A 20,305-nucleotide genomic window follows, 5' to 3' on the forward strand; every position below is an offset into this window, starting at 1 on the left:
AGATTTTTTCCCATAAAGCATATAGTCAAAACTTTAGAGGACAAAGAAGATGGCAAAATATATGTGACATTTAAGTATGAAAAGGTAATAATTAGCTAGCCTGATTACTGAAATAAAGTCATCAAGTCAAAAAAAATCAAAGAAGTTTCCAACTTTTGCTCTTTAAGTATTACCTAAATACTGCTTCCTAGCCACCTTTCTGAATATTCAGTTTTGAATATACTAAAAATTACAAAGTCCCTATGCAATCCCTGCTCTGTACATAAGCCCTGAAATGCACTGGACATTTGCATGTGATGAGCAAACACAATTCTTCCAAACCAAAGGACAGGCAGGAAAACAATATGAAAGTCTACATAGCATAAATGTAGCAGACAGAAAAAAAGGAGATACAGCAAGCAATATTTTAGAATTGAAAGGAAAAGATCATTAAATGATCCCTTATTCTATGAAGGAAGAATGTGAAGAGATGTTTTTCCCCCCAAGGCCACCCAATCAATCATTTGACTAATAACTATTCTTTTTCCTATAGTACTTAGTCTTTTTTACCTGAACTGAGGATCTAAGCATGTCTCCAGCCTATGTGAAGTGTGGAGATACAGATGATAAAGGCACAAACTACAGGATATCCATTTGTACAAAAGTGTCACTGGATTCTTCTCACTCACATTTAAGAAACCAGATCCAAGACTAACTCTTTGGCAATGTGCCAGGGACCTTCTGAGCACCTATTCAACACCCAGACATAAAAGGTCTGTTAATACTCTCTGCGTGTTAAAATTCAATCCTAGACACTAGTGGGGAAGTGAGGGAAACAAAACAAGGCCAGGGAGAGGAGAGATTAAAGGAAAAATTATATGAAAGATGAGTAAGAGGAAAAAAAAAGATGCCATTGACATTTTGTGTGCAAAGTTTCCTGTTAGAAGACCCTGGCGTAGGGGTATCATGTGTCAAGCAGAGGAGGGTTGAGCTTAAAAATAACAGCTGTGAGGAGAGCTGGGTTTTATCAACAAACAAGGTTTTCTGTATTAAGAAGAGAAGCCTCAGACTTGGGCAACTCCAATAGAGCAGGCGAGACAGCTCTATCTCTGATGAGCAGAGGCTTTGCTCCTGCAGAGCTTGACCTCTAAGGAGTCTTTTCTTCTAACCTCTCAGAAGGAGCCACAAATGAGTGTTTTTAAAAGTATGACTTCAGGGGAATGTGTTTGCAGTTCCTTGCAAAGCAGGGATTTGTTGGTAACTCAAGAAAGGAAACTGCTTTTACCTACTGGACTAATCTGAAACTATAGCTTTTACTATGGTATCTCCATCTCCCCTTAGTGAACACAGGGAAACTAAATGGCCACATGTCTGCAAAAGGGCAGGTTAAAAATGTATTTAGTCCCATATGCCTTCCATCAAGGACACTTTGAAAATTCACAAGAAATGAACATATCTATTTTTTTTTTAAACTCATTGAACCATTCAGCGTCTCTTCAGTTGCTGAGAAGAGAAGCTGTTTATTTTTTTCAAGACACCAGATAGTCTATCCCTGTGAGCTAGAAGTATTAGTCACAGGAATGTAAGTTATCAACCATGACGGTTTAGGGCTATTTTAGCTCTAACCCTTCGTCAATGCTATGTGACTGTCCCCAGAATACCCTCCAGCTCCTTCTTGCTTCTCTCCTTCCCTTTGTTCATGGTGTCTCCTCCAAGTTTGAATTTACTTCCAACTTTTTTTCTAAATAAATATCCCCATATTGCAGGACCCTGCTTGATGATTTCTTCTCATCCTGGCTTTCATAGCATTTGTTTCCAATAAGGTGATAAGCTCTACCAAAGCAAGAACCATGCCAGAGAGTTATTGGAAACCAATGAATTCATACTGAATTAAAATGTATTCCTGACACTGGAGGAGTAAAGGGCAAGAAAGAATGAGAAGAATGGGAGAATTTTATGGGGTGGTTATATTTAGCAGCAACTTTCCCTAGAATTGAATTCTTTAGTTATCAGACCAAATTGTTGTTTCGTATTTTTTATAAATATCCAATTTGTGACTTAATTTTCCCCTTTTAGTGCTACTCCAGGAAAATTCTCATCTATAGGTTTTCTATAAATTCAATATTTACTCAATAAATATTTACGAAATATTTATTTGACTTTTACTACATTGCTGGATATTGTGCAGGACACAGCTTTCCAACAAGCTCAGTCAGGATGAGGAAATGAGCTGAATAAACATTCTTCACTTTATCCCTCTAATCATTGACTGCCATGCCGAAGCCAGGCCCCTCTGTCTGAAGTTCTACTCACACCAATGACTCCCGCCTCATGACTTTCCTGACCTACGTGTTCCTCGTCCTTATTTTAAAACAAACTTGTCTTGCCTGTTGTTTGAATCCTTGCCCAAATATTCTAGCCTGCACCAATTGAGACTAAATGCTTATAACTATTTTCAGTTCCATACATATGGCACTTAGTATATGTTCTCTCTTCTTACTACCTTTTTTTCTCTTTACATATATCTCATATTTCTCCAGGTAGATTAAAACTATTCTTAAGCCACTTTGTATAATTTGTCCCTATCTGAGCAAACTATAGCAGCTCAAGAAACACTATAGTTATGAAAAATCAATATAGTTACTGATATAACATCTTGACTCTTCAAAGTAACCTTCTGAGAAACATTCTATGTCTCTCTCTCTCTCTCTCTCCTTTTTTTTTTTTTTTTTTTTTGAGATGGACTCTCACTCTGTCATACAGGTTGGAGTGCAGTGGCAAGATCTCTCAACTCATTGCAGCCTCCGCCTCCTGGGTTCAAGTGATTCTCTTGCCTCAGCCTCTCAAGAAGTGGGGATTTCAGGTGCCTGCCACCATGTCTGGCTAATTTTTATATTTTTATTAGAGATGGGGTTTCACCTGTTGGCCAGGCTGGTCTCAAACTCCTGACCTCAAGTGGTCTGCCCACCTTGGCCTCCCGAAGTGCTGGGACAACAGGTGCAAGCCTCTGTGCCCAGCCTCTATTTCTCTCTTCTTTATAATCAATACTCTTAAAGGGTTTACTGCTTCTACATCTTCACTGACCATCCCCTCTTCAATCCACTACAGTCTCATTTTGTCTTTACCACTCCAATAAACCTTTCTAGTGTAAACTATTGTGTGGTTAAAATCCAGTGGAATCTTTTAGGCTTTATATTACACCACATAATGCCTTTGAGCCCTCCTTCTTCTCAACCAAATCTTGTTTCTTTTCTCTTAGTGCAGGATATCACCATGAATTTAGTTATCCAGTTATAAACTGGGGGCCATCCTTGATTCCAAGCTCTTCCTCAGCCCCCTCATAAAATGTCACCATGTCCTAACAATTCTATTTTCAAATCTATTCTAATGCGTCCATTATGCTTTTTAGGTATTACTCAATTCAATAGTGTGCACTTATCTCCAGTTGACAAATCAATAATCTAAGACTTTGTCTTCTAATACCTTATTTGTAGAACTACAGGAGCTCTCCTTTCAATGGTAAGCATGATGTTAGGCATTAAGTAATTATAATGATAAGTATTACTCTGTGCTGGGCATAGCTGTAAGCAACATGTGTTAACCAGTTTAATATTCACACAACCCAATGAGATATATAATTATTATGCAATTTTAAATATGAAGAAGGAGGAGATAAGCTGAAGCATGAAAGGATGAATGACTCTGATAGTGTTTAGAAAATCTAATGAGAATGTGTAAGGAGAAATGTGATGTGTGACTAAACAGTTAAACCATATGAAGAAATGTAATCAAAGAAAGGTTAAGCAACTGCAGTATGATAACACAGCGAGGTACTTTGAATTCCTCATCTCATTTAGTCTCCATAGTATCCTTATATGGTAATATTAATATTTCATCTTTACTACTGAGGTATAAGGTCACACATTTGATAAAGTGTCAGAATTATGATTAGAATTCACATTTTGCTGGTTTCCAAATTCATTTACTTTCCTCCACATATGCTTTGACAGGTCACACAGAATGATTTAAGTAAAGTTAAATTAGAAAGTATGGCCTAGATTTCTAATTTGTTGAATTAATTTGGGAACATCTGTTTTGAATATTGTTTTTAGTGGAAGTAAGGAGAATGAGTGTTAGAAGACTGCAGTCTATAAGCTACCGAAAGTATGTGCAACAAAGGGCACAAAAATGATGATTAAGGAAAAGTCTGGAACATAGAGAGACAAAGAGGGGCTACATGAAGGGGAGAGGTGAGGTGTGTGCATGTGGGAGGGCTGGGAGGGGAAGCAGTGGTGGAAGCAGCCTGTGGCATCTGAAGGAGGAGATAAGCTGAAGCATGAAAGGATGAATTACCCTGATAGTGTTTAGAAAATCTAATGAGAATGTGTTAATAGAAAATGTGATGTGTGACTAAACAGTTCAACCCTATGCATATTTCATGATGATGTCTTTATGTGATCAGGTTACTCAGGAATCCACCAACTGAAACAAAGCTGAAAGTTACCAGTGATTTTATCCAAGTTTACCAAAAACTGCTGAGACTTTGTATGCATCGTGGAAGTGACACATGATTAGTATTCTAAAGATGTCTAAGGGCTATCCAGCACGTTGCCGATACTTTGTATTCTGTACTTTATCCCTGCTGCAGAACATTTCGTTCCTAAAGAATTTAGTGTGTGTGTGTGTGTGTGTATGTGTGTGTGTCTGTCTTGATTTATGTATAGCTGTTCTATTTAACTCCATGGTAATGGAAACAAGAATCTTATAAAGATTACCCACACACCCTGTATAGTCAAGAAAACAAATGCAAACATTAATTTCAGTGGCTGGTCTCCAGCAGATGATGAGTTGAAGTGGCCCTAAACTCAGGCACTTGAAGTTTGGTTAAAGAGCTCTTGTGGAATGTGGAAAGAGTAAGGGACTGTGAAGTGGAGACTTGGGTTCAAATATCAGCTCTGCCATTTAGTTCACTGAGTGATCCAGGAGAAGAAATTAATTGACTGAGCTTCACATTTCTCTTCTTTAGCAATGTGAGATTTTTAATAAAGAAGAAATGAAATAATACTTGTGGAAAAAATCATCTATCTTAAACCTGACATATAGTGTTTTCTCAATAAAGAAATAAATAATGGAAATCAAATACCTGCATTGGAGAATTAATTGGTTGCTTTCTAATAGGATAGAAATAAAAAAATCAAATGAGATATTCCTCACAGAGTGATAAAAAATATACATATACCTTCACTTTATTTTAGTTAAAGGGGATGTGTGAACAATCTTAAATAGTGAACAAAAGAATACATAAGCTTAGGTAGAAATCACCTTAAGATATTAACTCTTATAGAAGGTATTAGCACATTATGACTCTAAAGGCTGTGAGTGAGTACATATTTATCACTCCAATTTAAAATGCCCTTTATTATGAGGAGTAGGTTTCTGAAAAGAAGCAATTGTGCTGAAAAAATTAAAATAAATTAATAATAATAATAAAAGCAATCCAGGGCTCTTCTTTCCTCCTTAACTTGCATGTGACTCTTAGTTTTTCAAATTTTAACCAACTTGGAAAAATGCTTTCAGAAGGTTGAAAACCTGGGAGTTTGGTGACCAGGACGCCATTCCATGTTAAGAGTGCTGAGGGTGAAATGCTACACAGTGGGCCTAAGAAGGCCCAGCACATCCCCTTCCTCAATGACCCGGAATGGCTTATGTCTTTACCCCTGCCAGGTATTCAGGTGATGTCAGTCCTCTTATCCTAAGCAATCAAGCTAAGGCTCTCATCCTTGTGAAGTCTCTACCATTTTCTCATTTTACAATCATCTTTCTTTCCGATTTAAATTCTACAGCACTTAATTCATACTATAGTGTAGAAAGAACAGTTAATTTAGATAAAAAATATTTAGACTTTACCACAGCTCTGCCAATAAATAGCTTTTCTTTTTAAAAAATTACCTCAAATTGCTTATCTCTAGATATGTTACCTCAATTTCTCTTATCTCTAAGCGCTATCTTGCCAGGTTATTGTAAGGATGAAGCAATAAGTCTATAAGACCTTAGTAATTTGCAAAGCACTACATAAATGTAATCATTCATCATTTATGTGTACTTCTGAACCCCCACTTGACTGTAAGCACCTTTAAAACATGAATCATCCTTTTTGTTCTTTAAATCTTTGCGATTAGAAGTCTGTGAGGTTTTGATTTTGATTTTTACACACTGGATGTTCAGTAAACGTTATTCATGCTGGCAGTGTTCTGGGGCTTGTCAAATATCAGGAAGAGCCTTTAGACTTCACAGAGACTCAAGACAATTCCAGTAATTGCTCTTCCACCTAAAAGCAGATAAGTAACTGATGCTGACTATGGATAGAGAAAAGATATTTTTAAACCCACTTATGCCTAGTGTTCCATTATTGGAACACTAAGCATGTGGGACTTATTTATATCATGCTGCTCAAGATCATCGCCAAGGTCTCATTTTTCACTCATGCAAAAATTCAAAAAATTGCAACCTCCAGCATAAATCGGTTAAGATAAGAAAAAGAACAAAACTAATTAAAATTCCTGACAATATAGATAAGAATTAGTCATTTTTTTCCATCTAAGGTGGCATGTAAATTTGAAATCATTTTCAAAGATTGATAAAAGTCACATTCCAAACTTGAAAGAGTTACCATGTGATAATGTTCTCTGACACTTATAGCTATTGCTAAAACTGGCATCTGCGGAACATTGCATCTTAATGTCAACGTTGCCTTGTTATGGCTTGAGTGGAAGCATTGCAGTTTGAATGCAGCTGCTTTATGACATGATAAAGAATTCTGAAGGCTGTGATGCTGCTTGCAGTGTTCTCTCCTGATAAAGTAAAAGTGTAGGAGATGTATGTTGGTATTTAATAATTTTGAAAGCTTTGAGAAAGCTGTGAGAGCTTGGCAAAACATAGCTGGCCAGAAAACCTCTTTGAAGTATTTCTCAAGCCCTGTTCTTATCCTCAAAGGCAAAGCGAAATTCAAGGAAGACACTGCATGGGAGCAAATCCCAGTAACTTCCTCTGGCAGTCTTTCTAGAGTCCTACATTGTTCTTTTCTTCCTTTTCTTTGAACAAATAGATGCATAGAATGAATTATGTGAATTCTAAAATGTTCAATTTCAAACAGCAGTTTTAAAATATATTAATTTAAACATAGCAAATGATTTATTTGCAGTTTTACTCTTCCAAATATAGTAGAACTTCTACTTAATTTTTGGCTTTTACTACAAAGATTTATACCTCTCTTGTAGTTGCAAATGCATAAAAAATGCATCCAAATCTCTTTACTCATTCATTTCATACCTATATATTAAGGAATCAAAGTGCATGTCTCCCCTAAATTATTTTGTCTTTTCTTTTTTCACTCTAACACCCATGGCATTTGAATGTATTCACTCCTTGGATCCTTATTATTTTCTTCTTTGATGTATAGCCATTCATGTTGTATCACACCCTCTTAATACATTATGAAATCTGTGAATACAATATATATGTATCTTAATCATTTCTATACTTAACATGATTCCTGGAACATCATAGTCACCCCAGAGATGTGTATTTAATGCACAAATGAAAGCATATTTAGCTTTTTTCAGCAACTTTCATTTGTTATGCTACTTTGGTAATATCCTGTGTAGGTTATCCAAATTTTCTGCCTGAGAGCAGAGAACTAGATGGAAACTTTTGCCTGAAAAATAATGGATTATATCATTTCATATATATGCAGAATATCTACTTTGTAGACACAGGGTATTGGGTACCCTCAAGCTTCCTTTTGAAGCACCAAAGAAAAACAAAACACATACACAATGTACACACATCAAAAACACACATATACACAAATTCACAATAGCATTATGATAGACACTCAATACACAATAGCAGAAATCAATGATTGGCTGATCTTGCAAAGAAAACACCCCTAATTGTAGCATGGATAGTGTAGTAAGTTGAATGGTGGCCTCAAAAGATAAGACTACCTCCTGATCCCCAGACTCTGTGAATATTATCTTATTTGGAGAAGAGGTTTTAACAGATAATTAAGTAATTAAGTTTTTTGAGATGAGATCATCTTGTATTATCGAGATGGGTCCTAAATCCAATGACAAGTGTTCTTGAAAAGAAGACACAGACACACAGAGGAAAAGTGATGCAAAGAAAGAGGCAGAGATTGGAGTGATGTGACCAAGAACCACCAGAAACAAGAGGGGCAAGGAACAGAATTTTCCCTAGAGCCTGTAGACAGAGAACCACCCTGCTGACACCTTAACTTTGAATCTGCCCTCCAGGACTGTGAAAGAATAGATTCCTGTTGTTTTAAGCCACCAAGTTTTGATAATTTGTTACGGAAGCCACAGGAAACTAATATAGATGGACTGGTTAAAAAATTATTCTTTGTTAATTTAAACCCAGAACTTTAAAACAGCAACAGCAGAAACAAAAAGGAACTATGAGAAAGCATCTAAATGCCTCTTTATGATTATTACCCACCTGCTAAGTAGGAGCAATCAGCCACACCTAAGCATACCCTAGCGAATTATAAAACATTGCAATGACTGAAGGTATCCTATAAACATCTAAGAAAGAAACTGACTTAAATAAAAGGGAGTTTATGATGATTTTTATGTGTGTGTGTGTGTGTGTGTGTGTTTTCCCCTTGAGCATCTAGAAGAATGGGCTAGGGAGAATTTTGTTTAGGAGGTTGAGATGGAAATCGTGTCGTTAGTTTGGACAGAATATCAGTGTAAGATTAGGTTGAGCTGTAAATGCCAACCATTTTCCTTAAATTTTTAGCCAATTAGAAATGCTCTTTGCTATGTAAAATTGACTATTTTATAATATTTAACATTCAAATAAAGATAGATAATTCACATTGGACTATAATAAAATTCTTTTGAAAATGCTTTTGAAATCTCATATCACCTCAAATTAGTTTTTGAAGATGAAAATTACTAGAGAATTATAAAATTATCACAAAAGAAAAAAAGCATTAGAATGAGCTGTCTAAATAAATTGAAGACACCAAATAACAACTTCTTCAACTAAATAAGAGTTTATTTCTCTTTTATGTTTCAGAGTCGTAAAGGCAGGATTCTATGGCTGATGCGGTAACTTCATTCGTTAGGAACTGTGATGCCTTCTTTCTTGCTCCTCTGCCCTTTCTGATGCATTGCCTCATGTTCAAAAGATGGCTGCTTGAGCTCTAGCAATCACATACACAGTTCAGGAAGCCCTGAAGGAGAGGGTGAAAAGGAGAGACCTCCTACCTTTTAGGAAGACTTCCCACAGTCCCATATAACATGTTTACTTGTATTTCCATTGCTTGAATATAAAAGTCAGATGATGTTTTAATTGAAATAAAATTTAGGCTGAATGCAATGTGCCTCAAATAAATTCAGGGATTTGTTACTGAAGAGAATAGATATTGAAGTTAGAAATAGATGTCTCGTCAACACACATGTCGAACTTCATATATCTCTTTATTTTTTGTAATTTTTAAATTTTTATTTTTTAGCAGCCACATTTTACTTAAAAACTTTCAAATCTTAAAAAGAATAATGCAATTAATACAAGTTATTCTCCTCCTAAATGTATCAATTATTAATATTTTGAGATATTTGCTTCCTTCCTTTCTCTTTTCTCTCTCTCATCTCTCTCTCTGACACACACACACACACACACACACACACACATACACTTTTCTCCTAAACTACTTGGACATCATAGCATGTAACCCTGTTAGTTCAGACCCTCTGTGAAGTAGATGCCAGTATAAGATTGGGCTTACAAGAGATATATTGTGTGAGCTGCAAGAAATAAACGGTTGGGGCAGCAGAAGAAGACTCAGAGATACTTGAGACTCCTGTGAAGAACAGGGAGAAGAAGAGGAGATTGGGGAGAAACATTTCAGAACGCAGCACATTTCTAAGTAAGTTTTGGCCAGGTCAATGGGAAGTCTTGAGCCAAAGTCATCTGTTAATGGGGTCCCACTTCTTGAGGGCATGGGCCTGCATTAGTCCACCCACTGTGCACAGCCACTGACTGGAAGCAGCATGAAGGGTACCTTGGCTTGATCAGGGAGGTACCTGACATATAGCCACCAGGGTAATCAATTTTGCTCCTATCTACAGGAGATCTGAGCAGTACATTTTCACAGTTGCTACAACACCTAATACTTTATCGCATATAACCTAAGAACAAGTGTATTTCCCTGAATAATCAAAATGCCATTATTATGCCCCTGAAATTTCAATTTTTAAAAGATATCTCTGTTAATATGTTACACAGTTACCTTATGTAACATATTAACAGAGATATCTTTTAAGCATTCGAGTGGAGATGACCCAGAGATAGCCATAGGATCCTGGAGTTCAGGTGAGAGTAAGAGCTGGAGACATCCTAGTCAATTCTTTGTCTATCTTAAAACAATGGGAGGAAATCATCAGATATTCAAAGGCTAAAAATATACACACATCATGGAGTCTTCCACGAAGACATATTTTGGAAGAAATAAATAGAAAATAAAAAGACAGAAATGAAGAAAACATAGTATAAAAGAATTTCTTAGCACATTACTACCAGTCAGACCTTTTTCTAAATGATTGTGGTAAATATGACAAAATTAAATCGTACGGGGAAAAATTATTCTTGAAAAAGAAGATATTTAATGTAAGAATAAGAAAAAAATCAATTAAAATTCATGTATCCAATTTCAATTACACTAGAAAATATTGAGTAGAAGAGGAAGGGGAAACAGAAGCATATTAATTTTGTTGCGTTTTATCAGAGGAATGCAAAGCTATAATTTGGTTCTTGGATTTGACTATATAAGCCACCTTCCCACTGTCACACCTACTAGTGTAAAGCCTCTACCTTTTGGAAGAATCTACTCCAGTAACTTCTAAGCACCCCAAACTATGTCATACATGCTAACCAAGACTTCTTTTCAGTTGCTCTGTGCTAGTTCCACAGCTCCTTCTTCAGCTCTGCTTATTACTCTCCATCATTAGTGTAGCCCTTCAAAGGCACCACACTAAGGTCCCTTTTGGTAGAGCCTACAATGACATACAAGGTTATTATCACCCAACGTTGCTACCAATCCTTCACTTGAAAATTTGACTCTGCTTTTTACATTCCTCACGTCTTAGAATTTTAGTGCTATGCTATACTTCATGCTAAAGCAAGAAGAGCTCCCTTTCCCCAGTGAGCTCCCTTTCCCCAGTCATGTGCTATATTTGGACGCTTGAGAACTAGAGATACTCTGGTGAAAAGGGTAAATGTGACTCCCACTTACAACACCTTCCTCCAAAGATCTCAGCATTGAAACTTTGAGGTGGAACCTGGGATCAATCTTAGACTGGGCCATCCTAGAAGACCTCCCCTTCCCACACTGATGATTTTTTCTGTTCTTTGTGTCCACAAAACTCCTCATGACAACTATCTAAAGCATATTCCCTTCTGGAACGCAAACCAGAATGTCTGCATACCAGTAGTAGCTGTAGATTGGCAAAAAGCTAGGACTCTTATCTCACTCATATTAAGTAGATAAAGTAGGCTTAACAATGATTTATAAAAATATAAAGATGACCATAATTTAAAACCAAGAATGGGATATATATTGTTCAAATCACTGGGAAAAGAAAAACAAAGAAAATTTAGTCTATATAGGAAAGATATAGAAAAGAAAATATCAAAAATTTATAAATATATAAAGATCACTAGAGTATAAAAATCAGAAATTAATAAAATTTAATAACAGTTATAGTAATGAATGTGATATAAAGCAGGAATAATAAATGTTAGAAAAATAGACATTTTTTCAAGCCATAGTTGTAGCAGTGCATAAAATATATAAATCTCTATACTGAGAGTATTTACATATAGTATGACAAGACAATGAACATTTATAGATGTAAGCTATGTGTAGAAAAATACAACCCAATAGAAGAAAAACAGGAAAAACTGCAAGGGTGTGGGTGACTGTTTGACCTACAATGGTCAGGGAAGGACTCACTAATAGGATAATATTTGAGTGCGGAAGGAAATGAGAAGGACAGTCATATGGAGTGGGGGAAGCCAGTTTCAACTTGAGGGAGCAGCAAGTGCAAAGGCCTAAAATTGGGCATGCTTAGAGTGTTTGGGAACAAAACAGACGCCCTCTTGTGGCTGGAATAGAGTAAACCAGAAAGAGAAGGAATTTGACAGAGTTTTCACAGAGACCAGATGATGTAGGGCCTTGTAGACAATTGCATTTGACTTTTATTGCAAATGATTCAGAAAGCCTTTAGAAGGTTTTGAGTGTAGGAGTAACATAATCTGACTTTTATTTTTTTAATGACTTTTGTTACTTTTTTGAGGTTAGGACAAAGGGTTGGGAGGAGCAAGAACAGAAACAGCGAGATGAATCAGGAATTTACTATGATAGTCCACGTGAGTGATAAGAGTGATTTGGATCAAGACGGCAGTGGTGGTGATAGTCAGAAATAGTCTAATTCTGTGCACACATTCAAGAGAGTTAACAGAATTTCCTGAATGGGCAGATGTCTTTTGTACCTATTGATTTGCTTGTTTTTCTTATAAGCTTTCAAGTTCAATGATGACAGAATAGATACGTTTTTCAGCTTAGATCCTTTGTACCAACATAGCATTTGCCCTAAAACAAGCAATCAGCATTTTTAAACTAAGTTCAATTTATATATGCTAATATACAGGTACATCAACATGGGCATTGCTGAATAGCAAGAGAAGCAGAACAATGTGAAAGGCATCAACACTACTCAAAAATTTTCCATCCATTGCTTGACACAAGTTTATGAGCAGAGTCACAATCCCAAGTATAACTGGATGGAATAAAGGCTAAAATTAGCATGCCAGATAAATGGTCCTATGTTTCTTTTATTGTTATAATTTCTTCATATGAAACTCCATGCATATTTTATTCTTTAAAATGAAACACGACTAGACTCTTACATCACAATGTCAAGATACAAATTTTAGAGAAAACACAGAATGATTTGTTATTGATCAAAATTGTAAAATAACCAGCATAGATTGTTATATATGGACAGAATGTTTTCAAGTAAAAATTTCATAGGATTTTAAATCTGTGATTAACTCAGATGCCACAAGTACAACACTAATACACACAACAGTTTCATTATAAAATTGTCACTCTGCCTGTATTTGATGATCCATTTGTTTTTTTAGTAGGTTTTAATGAGGTGAAAACTTGTAGAGTGCTCCTAGTCTGCTATCATACAGCAAATATCCGTGGAAAATGATGTACTCATTGTGAAATCCAATGCATGATATGTATCTTAAAGCTTTCTAAATGCAATGATAAATACATCAACGCTATCTGCAATCACACCATTAAAATAACTGATTGCAACAGATTTTACTGAAATCTATATATTGTTCTAACTTTACACATTCTTTTCTATTCTCTTTGAAAGACACTTGAAGCATTATTAAGAAATAACATGGCCGGGCGCTGACGCCTGTAATCCCAGCGCTTTGGGAGGCCGAGGGAGGTGGATCACGAGGTCAGGAGATCGAGACCATCCTAGCTAACACGGTGAAACCCCGTCTCTACTAAAAATACAAAAAAATTAGCAGGGCGCGGTGGCGGGAGCCTGTAGTCCCAGCTACTCGGGAGGCTGAGGCAGGAGAATGGCATGAACCCGGGAGGCAGAGCTTGCAGTGAGCCAGAGTGAGACTCCGTCTCAAAAAAAAAAAAAAAAGAAAAAAAGAAGTAACATTAAATAATACAATAATTTGGATGCACACTAAAACACCAAGTGGAATGTAGAACCCTACTATAAGCCTAAATTTCTGGCACTTGCATTCAAAATATGCAACGTTCTTTATATAGAATTAAAGTGCCTCCAATTAACTTCTATGGAAGTTGCTGCTTTATTTAGTTTTATTAAATGTAATGGCACATGTACTGTGCATTAAATACATTTTATCAGAAGATATCAGTTAATTTCTTAAACATTAACATATCAGACTGTACAATATTCTTAAAATTTAGGAAGAATATGTGGCTCTACCATAACAACACCTTTATAATTGATTACCACTATTTCAGAAACAATAGCTTTCTTAATTTAGCTTGGGATTAAGAAGAGGTGTAAAATGTACTTTATACAGTGAAATGTATTGTGTGACTATATTGAGAAGATGTTAGAAAAGTAAAATAAATAAATTACATTTAATGTTGTTGTATACTAATATCTAGGAATTTCTCATTTGTTTCAGACAAGCCTGAGTGTAACCAATATATCCACTTTTATTTCTATGCTTTTTAGAAGAGCCTGTCTTATTCCTTTCTCTGTTTCTACAGTGTCCAGCACATGGTAAACTTTTCATAAATGTCTGAATAAATGATTACTCTGTGAATGAAAGAATAAACACATAGATGACTGAATTTATTAGCAACAATCAATTCATCAAGGTGGTATTGTTAATCTGACATCACTAATAACATCTGTTTTGTATTCTCTTCTACACACAATGACTATCTTTCACTGAGTTACCTATATTTTCTTACCTGAACAACAGAGAACTCATGGTGTATATTTAGAGAACAGGGGATTAAGATTGAATGTGATGAGCTGGGCATGGTAGCGCATGCCTGCAATTTCAGCACTTTGGTACAGCCGAGGTAAGTGGATCACTTGAGGTCAGGAGTTTGATGCCAGCCTGGCTAGCATGGTGAAACCCATCTCTATTAAAAATACAAGAATTAGCCAAGCATGGTGGTATATGCCTGTAAATCCAGCTACTCAGGAGGCTGAGGGATGAGAATTGCTGGAGGGGGAGGTTCCAGTGAACTGAGATCATGCCACTGCACTCCAGCCTGGGCGACAGAGTGAGACTCCATCTCAAAAAGAAAAAAAAAGGAAAAAAAAGGATTGAATGTGATGAAAAAACAGTACAAAATATTGTGGCCTGATGTCATTGAGTCAAGGTGAGACAATATTTAATAGGTATTTTAAAATCCCCAAATCTTTAGCAACCTCCTACCTTGGCTGCATCCACATCCTCCTCCTTACTCTCAGCTTGGGCTGCTTCACATGGTAATGGCAGTATTCCAGAGGGAAAATTCCAATGAATAAGTATATATCAAGCCTCTGCTTGTGTCATGTTTGCTGGTGTTTCTCTACCTAAATTAAGTCACTTGTCTCAGTCCTCAGTGAGGGTAGGAACAGACTACATAAGTGTGTGATAACCAGGAGGCATGATTCCTTGGAGTTGGGGAGGGGATTAATATAACAATCTACCGAAGAATAACGGAATTAATTACATAGTCTGGAAAAGTTACTCTGGATGCAAAGTAGAGATTTAATTAGATGTAAAGAAGACACATCAGAGCCCAAACTCCCCACTGTTATGACAAAGAGCCATCCAAATCTCCTTACTCAATAAGCAGTGCTCTTTTATCTAATCTGTGTTGCTACCTTGCTACCTTTTTTGTAGTTATGTTTAAATGTAAAGAAGGATGCTTCATTGCTTTGATTTGCTTAAGATTCCATGCATAATACTTTGAACTATGTATTCTACAATATGTAAACTATTTTACTTTATATCTCTTAATAACAAACAACTCTAATTTACCCAGTTCTCTCAGTCTGAAATGCCCCTTCTCCCATGTCTACATATCTATGTGTCTAAATTCTGTCCATCCTTCAAGAGAAGATTCAAATTCACCTTCTCTATTTCTTCTTCTTCCTCTATGCTCACTCCCCCAACATTTAGATGTTAACATCTCCTTACCTTATCTATATCCCTTGTTATTTTCTTTGTTCTGAATAATTATTTGTTTCCATTCTTCACCTATCTTACTGTCTTCTAGAAAGCAGTAATTGTTTCTTATTCATTTTTCTATCCCCTCAGTGCAAGACACATAGTAGGCAATCAAAAAAGGTTAGTGAATAAATGCATTGGCAGAATTTCAGGCAGCAGTCAGGGGTCTTTAAGGCCATTATTTCTTGACAAGACTTGTGTGTCGGGGTGGGGGAGGGGGTCCTTCTTCGATGTACACCAAATAATTTTTTACCTATTTGACCTACGTGTTAGACCCCTTTTGGCTGTATTTGTATATAAACATTTCTAATTGAGGGTTATCTCAGGTTGATTCTTACAAGAACCAACAAGTTTTACCCATGGTTATTACCCTCTCTTTTAGATAAAAAAGTTGTATCTCAGTGTATCCACATTTCACTGTATCCCAAATGGTTTATAATTATGATAATTAGCATTTAAATAGAGCCTTACCTGTTCAGAGGCCTTATAGTTATGCTTATTATTTAATGAAACGGTCACACTATTATCTTTTATTGAGAAATCTTCAACTATAAAAGCCTACACTATATAGACATCATAAAAGCCTAGGAGCTGATAAAGCCAATGATGCTGTGCATTTTGCCAGCAACTTCAATTTTATGGCATAAAATTGAAACGTGAAAGACCATTAGAACTTTTTGAGCCCTGAAACTTAGCATGCAATGTATGCTTTAAGGTATGACTACACAAAGACAAAAAAAAAAATTATTTCCACAATAATCCACCATGTGTTAAAGAGAAAAACCTTTTCTTTTCAACAATCTCTTAATCACCACAGGACACAGTGAACACTGAAAGAAATCAGTCTGTTTGAAACTCTTGGTGAGATCATTCAAAGCCAGTCTCAGGCTGTGATTCCTCATAAGACACTACTGATTTTGAGAGCACCATAAGAGCATAGTTAGGCTTTCAAAGAATACATCTCAATTCAAGATCCCTACTGGCTTTTCACAGTTATCTCATCATCTTGGCTATTACATTAGTGTATCTTATAAAGAATACCAGGCTTTAAAAAAATTCTCTTCTTCGATGCCAAGTTTCTACCTAGTCTTTCATGGTTTAGTTTTGCAGCTGATGAGCTCTTCTAGAAATATTAGACAAGATCTGAAACCAGGTTAATGAAAGAATTGTAGTGTAACTTGAGGTAAGTAGTGAAATGCAAATAAAACTAGATTTTTTTATCCTTTTAGAAATTAATATTTTCTTTCTTCTCAACAGACATACATTTGCGTTATGAAAATTTGGAGATTCATATATTGAGGAAGCCTGGAGTAGTGGAAAGTGCACTGGATTAAGAATCAGAGTTAGATAATGTTAGTTCTAATCTCAGTTTGCCATTAACTAGTTGCGTGATTTTGGAAAATTAATATAAGCTCTTTGGGACATCTAAAGTTCTACAGTTTTAAAACAAGAAATTAGGGATTAATAATACTTTAATTTTAAAATGTAAAATGAGATTCTATAAATGGCAATATACAATTAAAAAATAGAAACTTCTTTATCGATGTGGTTAAGAGCCTGGGTCCTCTTGTATATTTTATCAGAATGAATTTGTCATATAGAATTCTATTACTATATTCATCCATCAAGAATTATTTTAAAACAAAATTGTTCTTACATGTATGCTTTAAATTCTTGCAGCTTAACTATCTTTTTGCCTTATCAGTTGGAATCTTGGTGCAACCTCATTGTCTTTCATAGTAAAGTCACTAACTTATCCAATTGTCAATAAAAGAATAATATTAAAAAATATAAAATCCTGACATAAAAATTGGCTTTCAAATTTGAGATGTGCACAAATGTAATAAGAAATATAAAAGAAAGGGTGGGCACGGTGACTCACATCTGTAATCCCTGCACTTTGGGTGGCCGGGGTGGGTGGATCACTTGAGGTCGGGAGTTCGAGACCAGCCTGGCCAACATGGTGAAAACCCATCTCTACTAAAAATACAAAAAAATCACCAGGTGTGGTCACAGGTACCTGTCTACTTGGGAGGGTGAGGCAGAAGAATTGCTTGAACTCATGAGGCAGAGGTTGCAGTGAGCCGAGATGGTGCCATTGCACCATCTCCCAGTGACAGAGTGAGACCCCATCTCAAAAAAAAAAAAAAAAAAAGAAAAGAAAAGAAAAGAAACAAATAGAAAATAAAATAGTTTTATCCTTATGGTAGGATACATAGTTCAAAGAATTATGTATGGAATCTTAAGCAAATCAAAGCAATAAAGAATCCTTCTTTATATTTAAATATAACCTCAAAAAAGGTAGCAAGGTAGCAACACTTATTAGATAAAAGAGCACTGCTTATTGAGTAAGGAGATTTGGGTGGCTCTTTGTGATAACCATGGGGAGTCTGGGCTCTGTCTTTATTTAGTCAGACTTAGGTTTGAATACTGGCTTCTGGATTTCCTAGTTACATGACCTTGGGCAATTAACATAACTTTTCTTAACCTCAGTGTCCTCAAGTGCAAATCAGTGATAAATGTCTTTTCTAGTTTACAGAGTTGTTGATAAGATCAAATAAATAATAAATAGAAAAGTATTTATAAATTGCAAAGTGCCCTGCCAATGTAAATTTTATTTGACAGAATAGCTAATTTTGGTACCTTTAAGAAGACTTTTTTTTCTTTTTTTTTTTTTGATTATATGGAGGCATTAGATGAGTGTCATCTTTCTTGAAGTCTTCTACATTTATACATAATGAAGACAAAGCTTTTTCTAATTAAGGCGTATGTGTGATGAGTTTAAATAGGTTTTCTACAAAATAGCACAACAAAATGTCTTATACGGACCTAGATTATGAAATTATCTACTTAAATGTTAAACTATAATCTTAGTCTGAAGGACTCTGAAAACACATTACCATGTTGCATTTGGATTTGAAGCAGGGACTTCTGCTTTTTAAAAATCCAGGTACACTAAATAAAGAAGGATTTAACTTTCTAGGCCTATGACTTGTAACTAACTTGAGTAATTGATGATCAATAGGGAACCCAGAATTAGAATGTCTATCTTTTCTGAACTTGATTTTTGGGCAGATGAAATGTGTCACATAGACTTAGATTTCTTGGAAAGAATGAACGACTGGGAAAATCAAAGCACAAACTTGACGAAAGCAAGAAAGAGAGAACGGAGGGAAGGAACCACATTTTTTAGCTATCTGTTGTACATTGGGTAATTTGGAAGTTATTTTGCAGATAAATCTTCATTTATTACTCACTGAAATGCTATGAAGCCAGCAATATTAACTTCAGTTTTTATAGAAGAAAGCAAGAGTGAACAAAAGAGAATGAGCTGATTTAGTCCATGGACTAATAGGTGCCATATATAAATGAGTTTCAGTGAGCACTGAGGTATTTTCTAAAGCCAACACTTCATAAGGAAGCCTATCCCTACTTGAAAATTGTCATCGGTTTGGCATTTAATGTCCTACCCATGCACTGTAAAATTTTATGGTGGAAACAAGGTAGATTGTTTTATGTGACATAAGGGTGCTGACATCTAGCTATTATGTATGTGATGATATTTAGAGAAAAGTAACTTGAAGTATTGAGAAGGGTTCTCCAGGAGTCTTGAGATTTCTTAGGGAAAGATTGTTACTGTACGGGAGTGGTAGTGGTGTTATAAGCAGTGACCGCAATAGTAGGTCAAATTCACGAGTGTGATCTATGAGGGTGAGTGAAATTATGGAACTTTGAAAGGGAAACTTAGTGATAACCATGGGCATATACCTGTAGGCTCTGCAAAAGGAGCAGGTGATTGTCATAAAGCTAAAGTTCTGTATTATTATTTAGGCATCATAAGTGGTATCCCCTTACCTCAGTTTATAGAAGATCTAGACCATCTTCCTTGGGTGGGACCTGGAAAAAGGTTCTAATTTGTACCATTCTGTACAAATAATACGAAAGTGGACATAGTTTAGAGACCAGGTATCTCCTCTTCACTTAAAGTCAAGTATAAGATCAGCAGCTGCCAGGCATTATCTTCACTTCAAAATGAAGGAAATGTATAAGTACTTCAAAATGGAGAAACTGTGTAAGTCTGAATAAGACGACAGAAAGAGCCAGCCTAAATTGCACTCAAATATGTATTTTTAGAAAAACAATGCAACAAAACCTATGACTGTGCCAAATGCAAATCTTTAATCATAAGACCTTAAAAATTGTTTCCTGAATAAAATATTTATATAATTTAATGCTAATTTAATTTTCCATTGATAACTGTTATAATATTTCCTTTGCACTTAGGCATCAGAATCACATTTCCTTGTATCTGATATGGCAGAAATTCCTGCTGCAAGGCAGAGTAGCAAAATAACCAAGATAAAAGATTTTATACAATTACATTTTCCAAGGAGTTCTCAGTTAATTACATATTTCTCAATCTTAGAAGCCCCTGGTAGACTTCCTAGTATATATTAACTACACCATCAATAGCTGAATTATTTTTCAT

General features: G+C 35.7%; 1 protein-coding gene across 1 annotated transcript in view; it reads right to left on the reverse strand.

Annotated features, from left to right (window-relative positions):
• Positions 1 to 9,789: 9,789 nt before the first annotated feature.
• Positions 9,790 to 20,305, reverse strand: part of TNNI3K (TNNI3 interacting kinase) — a 180,990-nt gene continuing 170,474 nt past the window's right edge. The window contains 1 exon segment of the mRNA XM_073007904.1: positions 9,790 to 9,868. Coding sequence (XP_072864005.1) covers positions 9,790 to 9,868 — 79 coding nt within the window.

The sequence above is a fragment of the Chlorocebus sabaeus genome, chromosome 20 (genome assembly GCF_047675955.1).
Source record: "Chlorocebus sabaeus isolate Y175 chromosome 20, mChlSab1.0.hap1, whole genome shotgun sequence".
NCBI lineage: Eukaryota > Metazoa > Chordata > Mammalia > Primates > Cercopithecidae > Chlorocebus > Chlorocebus sabaeus.